The sequence below is a fragment of the Tetrao urogallus genome (genome assembly GCF_951394365.1).
Source record: "Tetrao urogallus genome assembly, chromosome: 1".
Classification (NCBI taxonomy): Eukaryota; Metazoa; Chordata; class Aves; order Galliformes; family Phasianidae; genus Tetrao; species Tetrao urogallus.
The window spans coordinates 117,551,906-117,573,926 of record NC_136813.1 but is presented as its reverse complement, the minus strand read 5'-3'; the positions used below and the strand labels follow the sequence as shown (position 1 = coordinate 117,573,926).

The 22,021-nt window shown below is 51.8% G+C and overlaps 2 protein-coding genes across 4 annotated transcripts; both read right to left on the bottom strand.

The window, feature by feature from the left end:
* Nucleotides 1-1,128: 1,128 nt before the first annotated feature.
* Nucleotides 1,129-9,422, bottom strand: IFFO1 (intermediate filament family orphan 1; the record flags this gene model as incomplete). Of its 3 annotated transcripts, XM_079549554.1 has the most annotated exons (10): nucleotides 1,129-1,231; nucleotides 1,459-1,589; nucleotides 1,765-1,860; nucleotides 2,448-2,568; nucleotides 3,450-3,634; nucleotides 4,028-4,081; nucleotides 4,526-4,666; nucleotides 4,795-4,890; nucleotides 4,973-5,033; nucleotides 8,710-9,422. In XM_079549554.1, the coding sequence occupies 10 exons, from the start codon at nucleotides 9,420-9,422 to the stop codon at nucleotides 1,129-1,131; spliced, it is 1,701 nt and encodes a 566-aa protein (XP_079405680.1). The 3 variants fall into 3 exon arrangements, with proteins under 3 accessions (XP_079405680.1, XP_079405681.1, XP_079405682.1); XM_079549555.1 differs by lacking the exon at nucleotides 4,028-4,081; XM_079549556.1 differs by lacking the exon at nucleotides 4,028-4,081 and having other exon boundaries at nucleotides 1,765-1,857.
* Nucleotides 9,423-16,668: 7,246 nt separating this feature from the next.
* Nucleotides 16,669-21,503, bottom strand: NOP2 (NOP2 nucleolar protein; the record flags this gene model as incomplete). Its single annotated transcript, XM_079549204.1, has 16 exons — nucleotides 16,669-16,922; nucleotides 17,032-17,162; nucleotides 17,254-17,351; nucleotides 17,425-17,547; nucleotides 17,852-17,941; nucleotides 18,193-18,332; nucleotides 18,493-18,633; nucleotides 18,744-18,831; nucleotides 18,912-19,001; nucleotides 19,097-19,296; nucleotides 20,009-20,184; nucleotides 20,351-20,391; nucleotides 20,677-20,942; nucleotides 21,130-21,194; nucleotides 21,273-21,318; nucleotides 21,398-21,503. The coding sequence occupies 16 exons, from the start codon at nucleotides 21,501-21,503 to the stop codon at nucleotides 16,669-16,671; spliced, it is 2,055 nt and encodes a 684-aa protein (XP_079405330.1).
* Nucleotides 21,504-22,021: the final 518 nt, after the last annotated feature.

Below are 22,021 nucleotides of genomic sequence, written 5' to 3'. Positions count from 1 at the left end.
AAGGTCTGCTAGGCACAAACCACGTTCAACTTAGTTTCCTCTAGGAACTGAAATTGTCCCAATATCACAGCGCTGCTTAGTCATTCCCCCATCAACTAATCTCAGCCTGTTAACCAAACTTTTTCTGCAGTTGGTTTTTTTTTGATATTTTCAAATGCAAAGCAGGAGAAAGCTTGAGTGAGAATGCTGGCCTGCAGTGAAGGGGTGCAGACACATTGAAGGAAAGTGCCGTAGCGTCAGTGCAGATAAAACAATTGGGTTCACGTTTATTTTTAGCCCGGAGCTTGGCCCACGCAGTACCAGCATTACATGCAGCCCTTTGAGGGCCTGTAACTGCCAGAAGAGGAATCTCACCACCAGCACCTTCTGAGGGATGGAGCACCCTGCAGGCCACGCTGCAGCGGGCCTGGTGTGGGGATGGGCAATGGAGCCCTGCTTCCAGCAGTATAGCCCAACACCTGCTGCAGCCCAGTGAGAGCCCACACCTGTAGGAGCTGTAGAAAAGGCATCAGTCCCGTTTAATGATTCCTGGTCTCTGTAACAAATGTGCTGCTGACGTGCAGCAAAGCAAAGTGCATGGTGAGCGGGACTTGGTCCCTGCTCCGAAGGAGGGGAGAGTGGTGGGGCCTGGCACAGCTCCAGGGCCACCCCAGTGCCTGGGGAGCAGCAAGGATGGGAAGAGCCCCAGGCTCGGTCCAGTTGGCACCAGGGTCAGGTCCAGTTTGCAGGGAGGTACAGCTCGAGTTCGGCTTCTGCATGGCGTGAGGAGGGCCAGGGGCAGGTCGGATATGCCAGGACAGAGTCTGGAGGAGGTTGTGTTTGGAGGACCTAGGACAGCCCCTGGAGAACACTGCTGTGGCAAGTTTGGGACCATCCTGCCTGAACCATGGTTAAACCAAAGCAGGGGAGAGGAACAGAGAAGGGGCCGGAGGTGAGCAGCCCGGACAGGTTTACCTAGCCATTTGCAAGACACCTGGTAGCAGGGGATCTGCCAGATGCCCCGAGGTGGGGGTGGGCCTGGCAACAAATGGTTACCAGCTGCTCCACATCCCTGACAGTCTCTCCCAGCTGCAGCTCAGACACCTCTCAGCCAGGAGTGGGGCGCTGAGGGAACAGGGCCTCCCCTCATTATCTGATGGAAGCATCGCTAGGGGGGTCACGATCCGACTCCTCACTCTCCTCATTGGGGGCTGACTCGCTGGTGGAGGCTGGGGTGAAGGCAGGAGACTTCCTGTAGAGAAGAATAGAGGCAGCAGTCACGGCACTGCTGAGGGGAAGGACAGAACACATCTGGTGGGCAGGGGGAAGGAGAAGCTAAAATACCCGCCCTGTCTGGTCTGTGATCTGTCTCCTCCCCACATCACACCAGGACAGGGAGTACTGCTTCAGCTCCCACTCACCACCACACTGGCTCCAGGCCCTGCTCAGCACACAGGAGTCCTGGTCCTCCAAGCTCACCTGTCCCCAGACTGGGTGATGAGCCGCCGGCAAGTCTCCATCTGCACATCCAGACCTCGTTTCATGCTGCACATCTCCATGTACTCGTGCAGGTGCCTGTTCATATCATTCTTGGCCGTGGCCAGCTCCAGCTGCCAAAGGAAAGCAATGTAGAGATGAGCCTAAAGCATACTGCAATGTGGAGCATGGGGCACAGCCAGATAGGAGGCTGCCATCCCACTGCTAACAAAACAACTGCACAACAGTTGGTTTCTCCCTCCTGCAGGAACTCACTCCCCCATTTCCCACCCTTCCTCCTTCCTGCACCTCTATTTGGTCGATGGTTTCCTGGTACTCCTTCTCACGGCTCTTGAACAACGACTCTGTGTCTTTGATCACCTTCTCCAGGCTGTCATCCTGCTGCTGAGGAGAACAGACAGCATGTTTAGAGGTAGAGAGGTATCCAACATGTGGAGCCAGAGGAAAGAGAGACAAATCAGAGAGAGAACTGGCAGCACTGAATTAAGAGGAAAAAGCTCACGAGCAGTATGGCCAGATGACAGACATGAGTCAGCCCTGCAAACATGAAGCAGAGAGATCTGAGATGTACCATACTGGACAGTAAGCACTACAGCCCAGAAAAATCCCAGAAAAACCCAATAACTTCAGAGAGAACAACTAATATCCTGCACATAGACAGTGTTCAAGCACATGTTCCCAGAGGACCGACAAGGTCCAAAGGTGAAGACAGCAGAGCCTTTGGCCAGACTTTGTGGCCTCAGTTTGGGCAGTTGCTGCCCCAGCAGTGGGCAAGGGCCATGAGAGACCAGGGTGGCCAGAAGAGCCAACTGGGTCTGGGGAACACATGAGAATGGGCCCAGGAGGGAGGAAAGGACTCTGAAGCTCAGCCACTGAACAAACACCTCCCAGGGCTCAAGCAGAACTGAGCACCCCAAACATCAAGTGCAAGCCCCGGGCTGAAACCAGAGAAAGCATGGCTCCACTGTTACCTCCCCCTGCACCTCTGCAGCTGCAATGGCGTATCCAGAGAAATCCTCCCAGAGGAGCAGTGTCTCTTCCGTTTCCTCCCACGTGAGGCTGTCACAGTCATCTTCAAAATCATATTCCCTCCTAGGGGCAAGGGGACAAGCATGTCAGCACAATGCAGAAAAACTTTTGCCATGAGGACAGGCACAGCCCTGCCAAAGACCCTGCCCTGGCTTACAGGGCGCTACAGCCCTCTGATGTCTGTTCCTGGGTGAGCTCAGGCATGCCCCAAACCAACAGATGATGGGGAGGGGGCCAGCTTTATGGTCAGAAGCCCCAAACTGAGGTAGCGACTCACAGAATCCAGGAGCAGTGGTGAGAAGAGGAACATGGCAGAGGGAAGATGGCTCAGCACTGCTCTGAGTGGCACAAGCCACCTGGGAGGGCATTACCATGCAAGTGAGAGCACAGTGGAACTGAAACAAGCCCTCTGGAGAAATACATCATCCCTGCTGTCCTTCGGAGGCTATGGGGTGGGAAGCAGGTTGGGAATACCCCAGGACAAGAGGGCAGGGCTACAGACAGCACTCAAGCACCAAAGCAGCATCCTCCCCAAGGCCATGGAGGGCTCAGGTGCTGGTCAGTCTCTCCTCAGCATAGCCACACAGCACAGGGCATAAAGAGCAGCCCTGAAAGAGCTGCCACCTCAGCATTGCCCAGAAAGGAAAAGCAGCAGACTTCTCCCATCCCTTACTCCCCATCCACCAGCCTGCACAGCCAGGGCAACCAAGGAGAAGACCGGTGCCTGGCAGGGTGGAGAAAGCCAGAATGACCCACACCATCAGAAGGCCTGGTCAGGAGAACAGCCCACAGATATGGCACTGTTTTATAGCTAACAGCACAAAGCCACAGCCTGCAGCCAGGCTGGCCACACATCCACTTGTGTGGCAGAGCTCAGTGCGCTGCTGCTTGAGGTGGTGTGGGGCTACAAGGGGTCAGCTGGAGTGAGGCTAGGCCACACTCACAGCTGGTTCAGCATCCTCTGCATTTCCTCATTGATACTCATGGCTGTGGTCTCGTCCTCTTCTTCCTCATCAGGCTTTCTGGAGGCATCGCTCTCTGACAGTGAAGTATCTTCATCGCTGACCTGCTTCCGCTCCCGCTTCCGCCCCATCGAGGCTGGGACCTTAACGGGAGACAAGTGCAGAGACTACAGAAACGAGGCCGGGTCCGAGGTCAGGAGTAGGCAGTTGAGAGGAGATGGAGGGAGAAGGAATGACGGGGGACAGACGGACGGGGAATGAGAGAAAGAAAGAGAGGAAGGAAGAAAGAAAGAAAAGCGAGAGAGAGAGAGACGGGCTTATTATGATCAGGTTAAAGATGGTGCAATGGATAAAATATGGTTTTAGCGTTTTCTAAAATTAAAACTAAGCAACTAAAGATGGACTTTATGAATCTGATGAAAAAAAACAATGTGATTTTATTGCAGAAGAACTCAAATCACCCACCACCCCAGACCAGAGACAGAGGGAAACACAGAGACAGGAAAAAAGAGACAGTCTAAAAAAAGTGAAGTATGTCAATATTTACAGTCCAGCCTCATAGAAAGTTTATAATTTGTACAGTTTCTCAACTGAATGAAACTAACCAGTTGCTTCTGTAGGAAACAAATTAAGACAGAAATGCAGCAACATTCAGAAAGAGAAAAGAGACAGAGACAGAGAAGAGTGACAGAGAAGATGATGGAGAGGGGAAGGGAAAGGAGAGAGATGGAGTTAGAGACAGACACTGGAGCCACTTGTCTCCCTCCTGCAGCTGCTGCCCTACCGCTGTGGCATCCCAGGGCCCAATACTACACATCAGCAAGAGGTTAAAGGGACGTGATGCCCAAAGCAACACTTGGAGCTTTCCACTCTGCCTTTTCACCTGATGCTTCCAAAGGGCATCATTCAAGAGGAGACAGAGAGCAAGGGACCATAAGGAGCAAAGGGCAGGTGATAAATTGCCTCTCCTAGAGGGGTTATGTTGCTGCCTCTTCTACCTCCTTTGGGAACTCTCCTCCCCAGAGCTAGCTGCTGAGACTGGGACGGGTGCATCTCACCTGAAACATCTTGATCATGTCCTCGCAGTTCCGCTGCTGTGCCACGTCACATAGCTTGGCAGTGATATCAATGCGCCGGCAGATGTCCATGTCCACCTTCATGGCCTTCTCCTGGATCTTGGTGTCCAGCTCTGTGATGTTCTGAACCCACAGTGGCCAGCATGATGCCACAGAAAGGGGATAAAGGAGGAGAATTAGGCAAGGCACATGACATCAAAGCTCCCTTCTTCCCTTGGTAAAATAACTGCCTCCCAGGGCTATGGACTCACATTGCTCATCAGTCCCTTGAAGACAACAAGCTCTGCCTTGAGTTGTTCCACCTTCATGGCCAGTTCCTCCTGGCATGCTTCAGCCTCCTGGGCTTCCTGCTCCAGGGCAGAGGAAGGGGCACACATTAGCCCCAGCAAGGGGCAGCAGGGAGAAGGGGAAGAGTGCAAGAATGCTCACCTCCTGCAGCTCTGTGACTCGGTCCTGAAGTTGGACACGAACTGTGTACTCCTCTTCCCACCTAGGGAGAGAAATGCACTGCTCAGATCTTGTGCCACAGGCTGCTGGAGAGAACAGACCAGCAGCTGCTCACTCCACAGCAACCCCAGAGGGAGCAAGGATGGCAGCAGTGCGGAAGGCAGAATGTGTCTGGGAATATATTGCCATTTGTTTCTAGTTGGCCACAACTGCTAAACACCCATCAGCCCTCCTGGTCACAAACGCAGTCCCACAATGCTCTCTACCAACCTTGCTTGAGGCCAGCCATGTCTCCCTGCTTTGTGGTAGAGGGAGCTGGGGACACCAACACAGCCCTGCACAGCAGCTGCTCTGCATGCCCTGCAGCCCACCAGCTGCTTTGGCCACCCACAGCCCCTTGGTCTTGGGTTATGTTCAGCCACAACACGTAGGAACGGGCTTTGGGTTTCTCTGCATACAGCAGAGCTGCACCCATCTACATTGTATTTGTGCAGTTCAGGTCGCCCAGAAGCATGGAACTCTATCTAATATCACGTTACATGGCCGTGCTGTACACTTCAATGTGAAGGTCAGAATGAAAAATATTGTTTTGTCCTGCAAGGAAGTGTGACAGATCATGCCTTTATATGCCAGCTTGCAGCATATTAGCCCACAGATAGATTGGACTGGATGGTGGGTGCTGCATTAGCCTATGCAGCTCTGCAGCAAGCCCATGCCAGTCTGCCTGTGCAGTCTGTCCAGACACGTCGCCCCACAGTGGACCACACCATATTTCCCAGCCATGAGCTCATCACCTTGGGTTATGCTGCGGTGTTGGCCCAGCCCCTGTTTGGCTGGGAGGCCACCAGCTGCACAGCCATTTGCTAAATGTTTGCTAAATGATGATCGCAGAGAGCAAATGGGCTGGTACGTGCCCCGCACCCATGGCTGTCCCACACAGTGCAGGACACTGCAGGACCACTGTGGTGCTGCTTCAGGCTCCTTGGAAAAGCAGAATGTCTCTGATAGAATAAAATTTGTCTGGAAAAGCAACAAGAGCCAGACCCTGCCTGTGCTGGGATCCCTGGTTTCTGCTTAACGCTTGCAAGCACCACTGACTCCAGCTTTTAAGGTTGTACAAGGACATGCAGAACTTCTCTCGCTTACAAGTGTGAAAAATAAATCCCAATGACTGGGAAACCAGAGAGCTCCTGAAAAGCCCTCACTCTCATCATTTTAAGGTATGAAGATGATGCCATGATTTGGAGAGTCCTGAATCAGGCATTTTTTAGCTCTTATAGCTGGCAATGCTTCTCCTTATTCAAACAAGGAGAAAGCGTGCAGTCCTACCGTTGTGAGTTTCATCCCCCAGCTTCAGAGGGGGAAGCAAAAGGGTTTTGCATCCCTTTGTGGGAAGAAAAAGATGAAGAGAGGGAAGGAGAAAGTTAAAAGGTGGGATTTTCCTTATATGGGAACCTTTCAAAAAAGGCGTCTGTCCCTGGGGAGAAGATGCATTCCACCACTGAAAAAAACTGTCAGCGTCTTTCAGCATGGAGCTTACTCGCTCTGTTGGTCTCCACCTTCCTCTGGGCTCCTTACTGCCCAATCTGCCAAAGCTTTGGGAGAATTCATGCTACAAAAGACCAGTAGAGATCATGTAAATGCTGACTTAACGCCAAAAAGTAAGAAGGATTCACGCTGTAAGAGATAAGCACATCCATCCCTTACAAACCTCACTCTCTCAGGCTCATCTCCTGCCTGGCTCCGTTTCCCTGCTCCATCCTGCAATGCACCACTCCTAATTATAACCCGGCTGCATCACTGCACCCAGCCTGGAGAAGCCAGCAGTCTGCCAGGCTGATGCCACCTGGACCAAAGCTTTGCTGTTTGACGCCAGCTTGCAGCCACCCCACCCTGTCACCACAACGATGCCTGTCCCTCCCATGCCACCAGTCTGCCCAGAGGGAGAGGGCAGAGAGCACATTTCAGCAGCAGGCAAAGCCAGCCCTCCCCTACTCCCCCCCCCCCACTAACCTCAGGCCACCAAAGTTGGGGACGTGACAAGTTCCTTTGCCAGAGCCACCTCTGCTCTCACACAGCAAAGGGGACGTCAGTGCTGGCCCATGGTGCGGGTACAGCACGGAAACGGGATCCTCCTCTGCCATCCCCCATTTGGGACCCGGTGTAGGAGGGGGTCTGGGGGTGGGATCTGCTTTCTCCTGCCCCTAGTAACACTGTCCAAAAATAGATCCCCTCCAGTAACATTGGCCCGTGGCCTTCCTCACCGCCTGTCCCTAGCCAGCAGGATGCATCACAACCCACTCTCTCTTCTGCCCAGGCTTCAGCAGCACCAGCAGACTGCAGTCAGACACCCCAGCTAACATGCTCACAAACCCAAGAGGTGGTGGCATCCTAGTTGGGTATCTGACTACTGTCTCCCATCCTTCTTCAGAGCTCTCTGCTTTTCCCCTCCCAAAAGGTGGCCCCACTCTCTGCTCAGGTTGCCCTGACACGGCACTAGCTCCCTGCTATCTGATCTAAAAACACTGAGAAAGGAGAGTTGCCTGCCTTGCGGAAGGAACCCAAGCCGTGCTCAGTGAAAAGCCCTTAGGTGCACAGAAAAGCAGCGGCAATTAGGAAAAAAATGAGATGTCAACTCCCTTCTCATATGCCTCACTTGGTGCTTCAAAGCACCAGCTGTGCAGCAGGAGCATCTGCCCAGACAAAGCCTTACCAAGCCAGAAATGGAAGTTGTCATATTGGGTCCCAAGCCCCGACTTTAGCACCAGATCTCACAGCTCCAAGGCACAGGGCACTAGTATGCTTCAAGTGCAAAACATTTTGCTCCTTCGGTTATTTAACAACGTACTTTACAAGCGTCCTACAACTTCACAGAGTAATCTCTCTCATCCCAAGTCAGTGAGCAGCCAGCAACCCACCAGCACTGCCTCAGGCCTTGCTCCAGCTGCTGACTGGTCCCATCCTGTGTGCCGCTCTTCAGACAGCTTCACCAGCCAGCTTGGAGCAGAGTGCTCCAGGCACAGAGGATGCTCAGCCACAAGATCAGCGCGCCGGCACTGTGCCCTGCTCCAGAAGCGTGCCGTGCTGCAGCTATGGTGTTGCAGAAACCCTGAAGAACAGGGTGCTCCTGTACCCATTGCCACCTGTGGCAGAGCCCTGGCAACGATTTCTGGGTTGCGAAAGTGAGGGAAGAAGGAGAGGGCCTGGGGAGCCAGACCCCTGCATGCCCCCAGCTCCTCAGCACATCTGCACACACCCAGAGACCTCCTAGTGCCCTGACCCGTTCCGCTTCCTCACCACTGCACCCTCACCTTTCTCACCCACTTGCCAGCTGCTCCTCTTTCTCCAACGCTTCCAGATGCCTTCCCTTTCAAAACCCTGGCTCCCAGCATCCTGCTATTTCTTCACACTCTGAGCCCCAGCCTGGAAAAGCACTCCTGGTCCTCATGCCAGGCTGAGAAGCCAGAAAGCACAAGGTCAGCATCCCAAGAGTTCTCAAGAGGCAGAAGGTGAGCAACGGCCCGACTAGCGCAGGACTGGACCAGACCCCAACCACCGACCGTGTGAACCTGAGGAGACCCAAACGCAGAGGGCTGCTCTCTGGGAGCACAATGACTCTCCACGCTCACGCCTTCCAGGGTGCGCGCTTGTGAGGCGAAGCCCGAGGTCCCGCTGCCAGCGCTTTCCCACCCGGAGCCCGCGGCCCGTCCCCCGCTCACCTGCGCTTGTACTCGTCGCGCTCCCGCTTCACCTTGGCCAGCACGTTATAGAGGGCGCGGATCTCGGGGGTGATGGTATCGATCTGCACGCCCACCCCGTCCGGGTGGATCCACGAGACCCCCGGCCCCTGCACCAGCGTGGTCTCCGGCCCCGGGCCCAGCCGCCGGGCCTGCGAGAAGGACCAGATGGTGCCGGGCATGAAGCGGGAGTTGGCCGCGAAGGGCGGCGGCTGGGCGGGGGCGCCGGGGTGGCAGCCCGGGGAGCCCAGCGGGCGGGCGGGCCCGCAGAGCGCGGCGGGGCGACCGGCGGCCAGCGCCAGCCCCAGCGGGCGGATGGGCCCCACCAGGCCGGTCTGCACCGCCTGGTCGCGGCGCGGGGGGCCGCGGGCCCGGCCGCCCTCCTCCAGCGCCTGCTGCAGCTGCTTCTCCAGCTGCCGGTTGCGCCGCTCCAGCTCGTGGACCTTGGCCAGGAAGCAGCGGAACCGCAGGTTCAGCGTCTTCAGCACGCTGATGTTGGAACCCAGGTCATTGCGGAGGGCCATGGCGGCAGGCGGCGCGGGGAAGGGGCCGGCGGCGGCCGGCGGCGGCGGCGGGGGGGGGCCGCGCTCGGCCGCGAAGGGCTCTGCGGGCCGCGGGGCGGGCGGCTCGGCGCCGGGCAGCCCCTGCTGCTCCTGCGGCAGTAAGAAGAGGTTGGGGCCGAAGAGCGGGTTCATGGCTGCGGCGGGCCGGGCGAGGGGCGCGGGGGGAGCCGGGGCCGCCGGCGCCAATCGGGGCTCGGCGGCAGCGGGGGCCGGGCCCGGCGGCGGGGGCGCGGCTTCCGCTGCGGATGGGATGCGGCGGGAGCGGGGCGGCCCCGGGCCGGGCGGATGCTGCCGCGTGCCCTCCTTCGAGCCGGCCCGGGGAAGGCGGCTCCCCGCCCGGCAGTGGCTCTCGGGGCTTCCCCTAAAGCGCTGTGCTGGAGCCTCTCGCTGCCCCGCCAGCAGCTCGCGCGCGAGAAGTCGCCGCCCCGCGAGGGTACGGGAGGTCGTGCGGAGGCGCCCGGGCTCTGAAACGCGCTGTCTTGTGACCTCCTTGTTGCTTACCGAGTGGAATTAGTTCTGCCCGCAGTCTGAGCCCTCCTCGGGTTTTCTGCAGTCTTCCCCCTGCCCCAGGTCAGGGCTTGGATGATGGTCCCTTACCCCAACATCGGAGGGAGGAACACACGCTGTGACTTGGGGTCCTCAAACCGCCGAGGATGGCCGGCTGCGCTAGCCCAGCCACACTCTTCGCAGCCAGGCCTAGCTGGCAGTCCCTCCCAGAGGCACCGAGGGTGGCACTGCTGCTTGTGTCCCATCACCTGCCATCAGCTTCCTTCAGTGCTTCTCTTCACAGGACTGGTCTCTGCTGCCGAACTCCAGCTGCCTGCATGTGCCGGGCTCCTCTTACAGCTAGAACCAATGTGAGAATAGGCACTTATCGACAGATGTGCTGATGTTTTTTTAACACCCATGGATTCTAAGGCCAAGAGAGGACCACTGCATTTTCTGATCCCCTGCAAAATAAAATCAGTGCAAATTTCTGTTGCTCGCTCAGGTGCTGGTGGGTGACTGTGTCTGTAGTTGCTGACAGCAAGATAGAAAGAAATCAGTGCTCTGCTTGCCTCATCATAGGCAAATCGAGGTGGATTCCCCAGGTGGATAGTCACATATTGAATTCATGTGCCCTGCCTTGCTTTAACTTTCACTACCCATTTGAGATGCTCCTGTTCTTCCAGCTCACGGAGCCTTTTACTGGCTAATGCATGCTCCTACACAGGCACTTAATAGATGAAACCCATCACTCAGTTATTCAGAGTGGCTCCACGGCTTTCCAAAAGGCTGCTATTTCAAGGCACAGGTAAACACCAGTGTCTGTAATACCCCATACAACCCAGTCCTCCTTCCCTAGCATAACACTCTCCTTGCACCATGCTCTGCTGGAATAATTCAACATAAACTCTCCAAGTCTTGCTGATTCCAGGACATGTCACTGTAGCCCACTCCTAGAATTAATTGCTCCTATCCATACCCAAAGTTGGGTGCTGCTATGGGCACCACTCATACCAGCGAAGCCAGCAGCCCAGATCTGCATGCAAATGGGGAGTCACTGAAATACTTCTGGATTCAGCCCCTGCAAGCGTATGCATCTGTGTGGTTATATGCAATGAGATCTAGTACTCCAGGACCTAAATTTTGTACCCATATTTCTGAAATGTGCAATGCAGTATTTCAGTCCCATCCTCTGGATGTAGCCTGCCCATCCCCACCTCTGCAGCACACATCACTGCCAGCAGCGATAGCCTATATTGCTGTATTGCTGTTAGATTCTCTTCTGTTTCCATTACTTCTTCAGTGTTGTCCTCAGCCTCCTCCCCAGCAGTCTGTTTTCCTTATTTTGCCAGTAAGCAGTGCTGCATCTCCGCTTAATTTAAGATCTTACAAGTATGACGCTGCTCCTGTCACACTGGTGGTCACGCACCAGCTCATCTCTTCTATTTTCCAGGTTTGTTTTGCAACTTCTGGCCTTGTTTCTAACCTAAATAATTTCACAGCATGCGTCAGCTGTGTTACAGAACTGCTTACTCTTTTTTTTTTTCTTTTCTTTTTTTTCTCTTCAAGCTGTTAAATGCCACCCAGTAAGATTTGCATGTAACACAGTGGAATAGATACTAAGACATATTGCACCAGTTTTCTCTCATTCAGCTTGTAATTTATGACAGTGTTTTTATACCCCAGCTCTGTTTCCAACCCTCAGTTCAGTTTCTCAGTTCTGAGACAGGGTGGTTGGAACTTGATGATCCTTGAGGTCCCTTCCAACCCAAGCCATTCTATGAGTCTTGCTTTCCTCTGCCCCAGCTCTTGCTTTGGCAAGTTGTGTTACCAGCAGTTTTCAGACATTCAAATACACTAACAGAGGGTTCCAAAACGTGATCTAGCAGTTATGTTTTCCAAAATTCTTAGCTTTATGGTCATAATTCCCAGTGTAACAAGGCAATGCAAGCCAGGTGACCAGCTACAGCCCTGTTCAGGCAGCCTTACAACAGAGCACAAGGGCAAACAGCCTGCCTCTATTCCCCAGCTAGCTGAATACGGAGTGCTTCTTCCATGGCTTTGTGTTGGTATTTCAGTGCCACCTCATGTTATCCATCTGAGCAGTGATAACTGCTATGGCTTATGTAAAGATCAGAATGGGAGCAAACCACCTAAGAAAAGTGCAAGTTTCTTCCATCTTCCCTCAGCTACAGAAAAAGCTCACAGGCAAGCAAAACAGGAGAAATTACACTTGCTGAGAGACTGGTTTTACTCAAGAGATGAAGACAACAAGCATTCTCATCTTTCAGAGGAACCTGACATGACTTGGAGATTCACTGTTATGCTAGGATCCAAACCAAGTCCTTTCTACCCCTGCCACTGGGTATCAAGACAGAGGGGCTGTCAAGCCAGGATGCTACATGCTAGTGTAGGGACTGCAGCACACAGCAACACATCAGAACAGGTTAGCGTCACTGCCAGAAGGACAGGCACTGCTTCATGGGATCATAGAGTGGCTTGGGTTGGAAGGGACCTTAAAGCCAATCTAGTTCCAACCCGTAGGCAGGTCTGCCACCCATCAGAGCAGGTTGCATAGGGCTCCATCCAACCAAGCCTTGAACACCTCCAGGGGTGGGACACCCACAACCCACAGCTCCACTGGGCAGCCTGTGCCAGTGCCTCCTTGCCCTCTGAGTAAAGAATTTCTTCCTAGTAGAATTCCCAGCCTCACTAAACAAAAGCCACCCTGTATCTGGGATGTTGTAAATCTTCATAAGCTTCCACAGCTCTCTACACCTTGGGTGACTTAGATAGGCCCTATGATCTGTTATTATTGCTGGAAAACAGCAAACATCTGTTTCCTGTTCATTTTCTCAGTGTTGCTCACAATTTTATGCACCATTGTATCATTTATTTCCCCATAGTCTCTTCTCCATGCTTAAAAAGACCCGCTCTCCCACTGCCCCTCTTGCAGAAGCCATCCCGTAGCTTTGGATGTATTTGTTCTCTTCTGAACATATTTTAGTTCAACTATCTTTTTTTTTTTTTTTTTTTCCCTTGATAGACGACATTTGAAATGCAGAACTGAAGAAGTGTTATTTTATACAAGGAGGTAATTTTCTCTGCTTTGCAATCTAATAATTCTTTTCATATCAGTGCCTAGCATTGATTAATTTTTCTGAAAAGCCTTGGGAAAGCCTAGGGTCCTGTATGTCAGACAATCCAGAGACTTCACCACATAAGCTTGAAGTGAGACAGGTGCATTCAGAGGCCTCATAATTTGCTGTGAAACAGGGAAAAGTAATTTCCAGCTCTAAGGGTATCTGGCTAACAACCAGTCAGCACAAAATGTCCAAGGAAAAAAAAAACCAAACAAACCTAGAAGAAACAGAGATGTAATAAATTAAAAGCTAACAAGAAGATAACAGAGGCTGTAACAAAGACCAGAACTCCCAAAACACTGACAGACTGAACCACTGCAGGTATCACACAAGTGCATCCTTGAAAAGGTTCAGCCAGAAACTTCGTAACTGATAAGAAAACTAAGATCGTGAGGTTTTAGAGGAAAATTTATTATAGGATGTTTGAAAACTGTTGCACTTTGTAAAAATTACTGTATGATGTTAAGGAGCAAAACTTGCTATGGAATTTTGATAGGAAGGATCAAATGTGGGGAAAAGGGGGTATCAAGAGAAACCAGGGAGAAATAAACAGGAGAAAATGGAGAAGTGGAGTAAGTACCAGAGACTAGTCTCAAGGAAACTCTCTGTTTAGTATGCCTATCCAGCTGAGCTATACACCCAATTACCACCAGCCAGGCTATCTCCATAGTAAGCTATTTGTGCTACCTTGGCAAGCATGTGTGTTTGGAAAAAAAAAAAGTCTAACTTCAAGCTGGAATAAGCAGTAAGTAGGATCAAGGGCCTGAAGGTATTGGCAGACCACAAGTCTGATGATCAGCAACCAGAGATCCGTGGAAGCGTGCATATACAAGGTCCACTAGCATGCTCAAGGTATGATAAGCCTGTAAAAACAGGATTGGGCCATATTTGCCATTTCCATTTTGAGTGCTCTTTGTATTTTCCTGAGCACCTACCACAGCACTTGTTTCTTATTTCTGCTGATTTTACCATGGCTGGTCATATCTATCATTTGTGTGTGTATTTCTGAAGTTCATGCTCAGCCTCACTGCTTGCTGAATGTGGTAACAGTACCTAGCTCCTTTAGCTTGCTGCATTCGTCTGTCCTTAACATCATGCAAAAAATACTGTAATAGAAAATGGAATTATGGAATCATAGAATGGGTTGAAATGGGCCTCGAAAATCACCCAATTTGAACCCTCTACCATGGGCAGGGTTGCCACCCACCAAATCAGGCTGCCCAGGGCTGCATCTACCCCGTCCTTGAACACCTCCAAGGAAGGAGCATCCACAATTTCTCTGGGCAGACTGTGCCAGTACCTCACCACCCTCTGAGTAAAGAAGTTCAGCCTAACATCTAACACAAATCTTCCCTCTCTTAGTTAAAAATTGTTTTTCCTTGTCCTAGCTTTATCAAACAGTGTAAGTCAGTCTCCATCCTGCTTATAAGCTCCTTTTGAGCACTGGAAGGCTGCAATGAGGTCTCCCTGGAGCATTTTCCAGGCTGAACAAGCGCATCTCAGTCTTTCTTCATAGGAGGGGTGCTGCAGGCCTTTGATAATCTCTGTGGCCTCCTCTGGACCCACACCAACAGCCCGATGTTTTTCTCGTACTCGGGGCTCTAGGCCTGGATGCAGTATTCTAGATGGGGCCTCACAAGGGCAAAGCAGAGGGGGACAATCATTCCCTCTCCCTTCTAGCCACCCCTCTTTTGATGTAGCCCAGGATGCAATCAGCCTTCTAGGCTGCACCATGCACACTGTTGGCTTACACCAAGCTTTTCCTCTGCTAGACCCCCCAAGTCCTTCTCCACAGGGCTGTTCTCAATGAGTTCTTCTCCCAGTTTATGCACATATCTGGGATTGCCTTAACCCAAGTGCAACCTCTTGCACTTGGCCTTGTTAAACCTCATTAGGTTCTTACGTGCTCACTTTTTGAGCACTTTGATTGTGTCAACTGCACCACTCATCTTGGTGTCCTCAGCAAACTTGCTGAGTGCACTTGATCCCACTGTCTATGTCACTGACAAAGATTTTGAAGACAACCAGTCCCAAGACAGACCCCTGAGGAACACCACTTGTCACTGACCTCCACCTGGATGTAGAGCTATTGACTACAACCTTCTGGCTGTGACATTCCAACCAATTCCTTATCCACTGAATACTCCCATCCTTCAAATCCATATCTCCAACTTAGAGATGAGGATGTGGTGTGGGACCATATCAGTGGCATTACAGAAATCCAGGTAGATGTAATCACTTTATTTCTTTTGTCCTTCAATGCCATCACTCCATTGTAGAAGGCCAGGCCAATGTTCCACAAGATCACAAACCTCAACCAGGCCATGGGCACTACAGCCCAGACTACCTCTAATCTTAATTTCTTTAAATGACTTCCTCTGCAATGGTGAGTACCAGGTCCAGTAACAGCCTCTGGCTGGTTTGTCCAATACCTGACGTTATCCTCAACAGACTCCAGGGGTCTCCTGGATTGCCTACAACTTGCCATGTTGCTTTTCAACCACCCAAATATCTGCTGGTAATCCCCCCATCAGAATGAAGGCCTGCAAATGCAATGGTTTTTGTAACTAAAGCAAGAATGCCTCGTCAGCCTGTTCCCCTTATCAGGCAGCCTGTAGTAGACCCTGACTCCAGATGTCCTTCATTGGTCTGGTCCCTAATTTTAACACAAAACCTCTCAACCTGATTGTGTCTCTCATAGACAGCTCTTCACAATCCATTCATTTCCTAACATAGATGGCAACTCCCCAGTCCCTCCTGCCCTATCCCTTCTTAAAACTTGCAGTGCATCAAGCTAATAGTACATCAAGTTCTCCCACAGAGCACGGGGAGAAAAACCAAGGCAAAGCCCCTGTGAGGTGAGCTAGCAAGACAAGTGTAGACACGAAAGTGAGACCTCAAGTACCCCAGCACCAGAACACTGGTGGAGTGGACACTTGAGAACAAATCTTATTAGAAAGCTTACTTATAGTCTCTAGAAAAAATATTTATTCACTGGGGAGCAGAACCAAAGAAGAGAACACAAGGTCACATTCTGGGCTGCCACAGAAATAGACATTACTGCTTGCTTTGTCACAAGAAAAAGTAACCACATCTGAGCAAGCAAAAAGAGTATGACTGCACAGCACCTGGAGCAGCAGGAATTGCAGCTGCAGTCTGGAAGGCCAAGAAACAGGAGATGAATGTAGGCCAATTAACAGAGCATCAGAAAAGGTTGCCCAGAGAGTTTATGCAGCCCCTCTTTAGGGGTCTTCAAAACCCACCTGGACGTGTCCCTGCCTGAGCACACGAGTAGGACCAGATGAACCCAGAGGTCCATGCCAACCTGAGCCATGCTGTAGTCCTGTGACAAGCACAGGGAAGAAGGGAGGACAATCACACACTCACAGAAAGTGACAAACAACAGCACTAAGAACAAACACTGAAAATATCAGGACATCAGAAGAGAATGGAAGGGGGTTCAGTTGCAAAGCAGTAGGGGGACACTGGCAAAATTCTGTATTCAATACTCAAGGGAAAAAGACAAGATTTGAGCAAAAATATAAAACTTTTAATGAGTCGTGTGTCAGTCCTTGATGCAGAGGAAGGAAAGGAGTAAAAGGGGCTATGGCTGTCCTGGGTGCTCAGTACTGCAGCGATTATATGCAAAGAGCAGGAAAAACAGCACAATACAGCACAATACAACAGCCAGGGCAGCCCTAGCCTTTGCTCCCTAAGGAGGGAAACAGCACCTGGAAAAGCAGTTCCTCTCACTGTCCGTTCTGTTTCACCTTATGCTTCTTTCTGTTAGGGACTTGAGCACAGGACTTATGGGGAGAAGGCCGGACAGCCTTCAAGGGCCTCCTCTGACCCTGCAGAGAACGTCTATTCTTCAAAGCAGGCTGTGGCTTCTTCTGTACTTGGGCAATTTTTGACGACTCAAGTTTCTTCTTTTTTGCCTGCGGCTCCATGACTGTCTCAGGGACAGTGGACGTATTTGCTGCTTCCGCAGCAAGCTCTTCATCTGAAACAAAGACAAAAGTGCTGTAGGAGGAACCCATGTGTTTTTTGCATGGGAAGCAGCCTGTGAGAGCAGGCTCAGGCAGCTCAGCAGAGCTTCCATACTAGGTTACCTTTCTGCGTCTTGGGGATGGAATTAGAGAATTTCTTTAACTTGGCGATGAAGAACCCATCCATATTATGGGTGTGGGGATAGAAACGCCGTGTAGACTTAAGAGAGGGATGGAAACGACGGTCCTTAAACCTGGAAGAGGAAATGAGGTGAAAAATACTTCTGCTGAAACTCTGGCAGCAAAGAACGGAGCCACCTATGCAATCTGTGGCTCAGCACACACCTGGTGAAGCCTTCCTTGCCAAAGTCCAGTCCTGTGGCCACCAAACGAACATTGCGTTTCTTCAGGGCATAATCCACAACCCACTCATTCTCTTCCACCTACCAGAGGTTAAACGTTAGGATCCAAACTCACCATTCCTAAAGAAATAACCACGACAGAGCACAGACTTACTGTAATGGAGCACGTGCAGTAGACAACATAGCCCCCCGTCTCTGAGGTGGCATTGACTGAATCTATAGCACTGAGAAGCAGCTCCTTCTGCAAGTGAGCGCAGCGCAGGATGTCTTTCTCATCCTGTTAGTAAAAGACAGGTTAAGGGGTCAGAGACACAGGGAACAGCCCAGGCCTCTGAAACTGTTGCAAACGGAGAGATAACTGAACAAGGGACAAGGTATGGGACTGGGTTTTTCTGCAGAACTAACATAAAAAAAAAAAACTAGTTTTAGCATAACACAGAAAATGGTCAAGAGCACAAAAATCCATTTCCCCTCCCCAAACAGAGGTTTGCCAAAAATGCAGTTGCCGTGAAGTCGAGAATCATCCATCCTCTCATAACTCACACCAGATCCCCCATCTGGCATCTATACTCATCACTCACCTTATTGGTTTTGATAGCAGGATCCTTAGAAATGACACCTGTTCCGCTACAGGGAGCGTCAAGCAACACACGGTCAAACCCTCCAAGTACCTACAGACAGAGATGAATTTAAAGTTATGCTTATGGTCGGGGACTGAGAACAAGACCAAGACTAAAAATGGAAACATGACTGAGGAGATAGCTCATTCTTTCCCATCCACCTTCCTGTTTTCACACCAACTAACAAGCATAATTCCCAGTAGCTCTGCTTATCTTCCTATGACTTCACAGAACGTATCTTGCTAAAGGGAAAGCACTAGGTAAGGATGGTAAGAACATCCCAGAGCAGACAGGGAACACACCTTGGGAAACTGGCGTCCATCGCAGTTACTCACTACTGCATTGGTGACACCCAGCCGATGCAAATTCCCCACCACACTACGCAGCCGCTCAGCATTGCTGTCATTGGCCAAGATCATCCCTGTATTCTTCATAAGTTGAGCTGCCAGAAGGCAAAACACATCAGCAAGGGACTAAAAATTTCCTATGCTTTTACCCAGACACCTTTTCCTGAATTCAGTCCCATTCCATTTCCTCCTTCTGCACAGATCAGTTCTAAGAGCATCCCTCCTGAGCCTCCCACCATGGCTTCAGGGTGGTACCTATGTAGCTGGTTTTGCCACCCGGGGCACAGCACATATCCAGGATGCGCTCATTCTCCTGTGGAGCCAGAGCCATAACAGGGAGGAGACTGGAAGCTCCTTGCAGCATGTAGTGTCCAGCCAAGTATTCAGGGGTGGCACCTGTGCAGGGATGGCAAAACAAAGAGGGAAAAAACACAACAACAAACAAATGAAATAAAGGGAACAGAGGGAAGATCAGCTAAACCTTGTAACAGGAAGGGTGATCTCACCAATGGGCACGGAGGAATCATAAATAACAAGTCCAGTTTTTGACCACTTCCCCAAGGGGTCGAGATTCACACCACGGTTGATGAGAGCCTACAAGACAAGGAGATGGGGCTGAGTCACAATTCAAGTGTGATGGGCAGCACAGGAGACCGCCACAGGTTTCTGCTCACCTGCGCTAGGTCCCGTCGTCGCGTCTTGAGTGTGTTGGTGCGAATGGTCACGGGACGGGGAACCTCGTTGGCTTCCAGAAAGTTGATTAGCTAGATAAGAGGCAAAAGGAAGGAGGTAAAAATGAAGTAGGGACGTTGCCACATCCTCATCGGTCAGCCAAGACAAAGAGCAGGCAGAACCCTACCTCAGGGAGTGGGAAGATATCCATGAGCATCTTGAGCAAGAAGTCACTGTAGGAGTAGTAAGCAGCCATATCCCGGCGCAACAGTGCAAGGTACTCTTGTCGTGTGCGTCCTTCCTCCCGCTTCACCCCAAAGTCCTGCAGCACCTCCATGTTGCTCTTGATGCGTTGGTGAATGACATGCAGGTCTGGTGGCTCAGCAGGTAGAAAGGCCATTAAGGGAACATGAACAGTGCATGAACTTGCACATTAAGTCCTTCATACGCACAGCCAGTCGCGCACGAGTCCTGAATCACCACATCACAAGAAAGGCCACGCTAGAGCACACACACATGCAGAGCTCAGTATTTACACTTCCAACAGAGCTCAGCAGAAGCAGGATTCAAAGGATAGATCTGGGCGGAAAAGCTCACTTTAGATAAGCATGAAAAAAAAAGAAAAAAGATAACAATGAGAAAGGTCTTTCAATGCTGAAAACACCATTTATATCAAAAAGGAGACCAGAAGTTCCCCAAAGGCAACTGGGGAACAGAGGAGAAAGAGACAAGATTAAATTGCATAGAGGACAGTAAATGAAAATCACTGTGTATGCTGGAATCGCTGTTAGGCAAAAACCCTACAAACTGGCTGGATACAGGCCTGCTAGGAAAATTAGGGCAGAGGACGATAAACTATGCTTTAATACCAGAAAGACTGGGGAAGGCTCTGGGCTCTGTACAGGTTGTAACATACTTCTTAACTGTGCTGTACACTGTTATGATAGCTCATCTAAAAATGCCTCATTAGACTATAGACTCTCATTAGACAATAGACAGAGCACTTGTGCTAAAACGATACTCGTGATAAAATAAAGCAAATCTCTTCAGTTGTATCCAGGCTCAATACTGCTGCCTACATATAGCTTATGGATGTTACAGATGAAAAGGATATTCTCTTTCTCAATCTGTTCATCAGTTGGCAATTTGAATTCTTCATCTATCTCCACGTTGAGCTGCAGATCTGCATCTTCTTTTTCCTTCTGTCCTGTTTTCTGCCTGCTGGTCTCCTCGGCCACCTCATCTTCCTCACTATCTTCTTCACTGAGATCTCTGCTAAGCGTAAAGAAAAGAAGGAATGTTTCAGACAAAACAGTGCTGCACAGATACTTCACAATTACTGTCTTGTTGGTACAAGAGAATGAAAAAGAACAAAAGCAAGTCGGGCTTCTCACCCATCCAGGAAAGGCTCCACTAACTCACAATGTGGAAAAATACTTACTCAGCCTTTTGCTTCAGGGCAGCTTTCTCAATGGGCAGCAACTAAACAGAGAAAGAAAAGGTTAATGAAGCAATGTCATTGGGTGCCCCCTTTATCCTCTACCCCCTATAAATTTTTTCTGCTCTGTTTAAAATGTATAAGAGACTCAGTGTTGTACTGGGTCCAGCTGCCAAACCTGAATTTGCTCTGATGGGGTGGGGAAGGCTCTCCAGCACCCTCACCCCCAGCTCGTATAGTCAGGTTGCCTTTTTCCCCCAAGCCTGCCGAGCCCCTGCAGCCAGTAAAGCCGAGGATTCCTTGCAAAATTAAAGCCGAAGAGCTCTTACTTCTTCCTCATCAGAAGATGAGGCACCATAGTCATCCATCAACTCCTCGCTGCTCCCATCCTCCTCCTCCTCCATCTCCCAGCTGTCCTCTTCCACCTCGCCATTGCTGGATAACTCCACGCTGGTTCTCTTGGAGAGGCTCTTCTTGCCTTTGGCTGGGGTCAGCCATTTTGCATTATCATCTTTGAAGCCAGACTGGCGCTGAGGGGCATGTCCCACTGCCTTTATGGGACTAACCTCCTTCTGAGAATCCCCCTGCTCTTTAACTGCAGCGGAACAAAAGGTTAGAAGGTAGGCAGCGTTCCAAAGAGCAGCTGCCCCACGCCGTCAGCACTGTGCGCACCTAAGGCCCACCGCCCGGTCCCGAGCCCCGGCCGAGGGAAGAGCCGACGGGAGCAGCCGAGTACACGCTTCTGCGGGACGCACCGCAGGGCGCGATGCCCCGCCACTCACCCGCGGGCCGCCGACCTCCTCCCGGCGCCGTCCGCCCCGCCACCCCCAGTCGCCTCTTGGCGGCCCTGCAGCGGAGGGAAGCGGCCGTGAGACCTCAGACCAGCCCCGGTCAGGAACCGCGCACCCGGCCGGGCAGCCCTCACCTCCTCCGCGCGTGGCTGGACAGCTTCTTCCGGCCGCTCTCCGCCTCTGCGGAAATAGAAGCGGCACTCAGGCGGCGCGCTCCGAGGCACCGCCAAGGCCCCGCGCCGGCTCGGGCCGCACTTACCGGGCGGCAGGAAGCGGGCCAGTTCCACCTCGGCTCCCCGCTGCTTGCGGGCCTTGCGCCCGGGGCCGCGCTTCTCTTTCCTGCTCGGGTCCAGCTTCCGCCCCATGGCTCCGGTACCGCCGGGACCGCCGCGGCCCCACGTGCGGGCCTGCCCTCCGCGCACGCGCCCGGCCGCCGGCCCGCCCCCGGCCCGCCATTGGCTGCGGGCAGGAACGTCACGAGCCGGCGCGAGAGCCGCGGCCCGGCGTGCGGCAGGGCGGAGAGCCTCGGGCCGCTGCAGGCCGCCGGGGCGGGCGCCCTCCACGACCCGTCCTGCGAGGCGGAAACGCAGCAAAAGCAGAAGGCGGGCGGCAGCGCAGGGCTTAAGGCCCAGGAAAAGAATTACTATTGCACCGTAAGTGTAATGACGAGCTCTGGGTGCTTAACACTAGGGGAAAAAATCCAGCTCCTCCTCCCAGCGCTACAGCAAGGTTCAAGGGAAACAACAAAGTAAAATACAAGGAAACTTTATTTTTCAGTTCTACCAAGATTTTGCTCTGCTTTTGTCCTTTTTTTTTTTTTTTGTTGGTTTTTTTTTTTTTTTCTCCAAGCTGCTTAATTAGCGGACAAGTCCTGTCAGTTTCT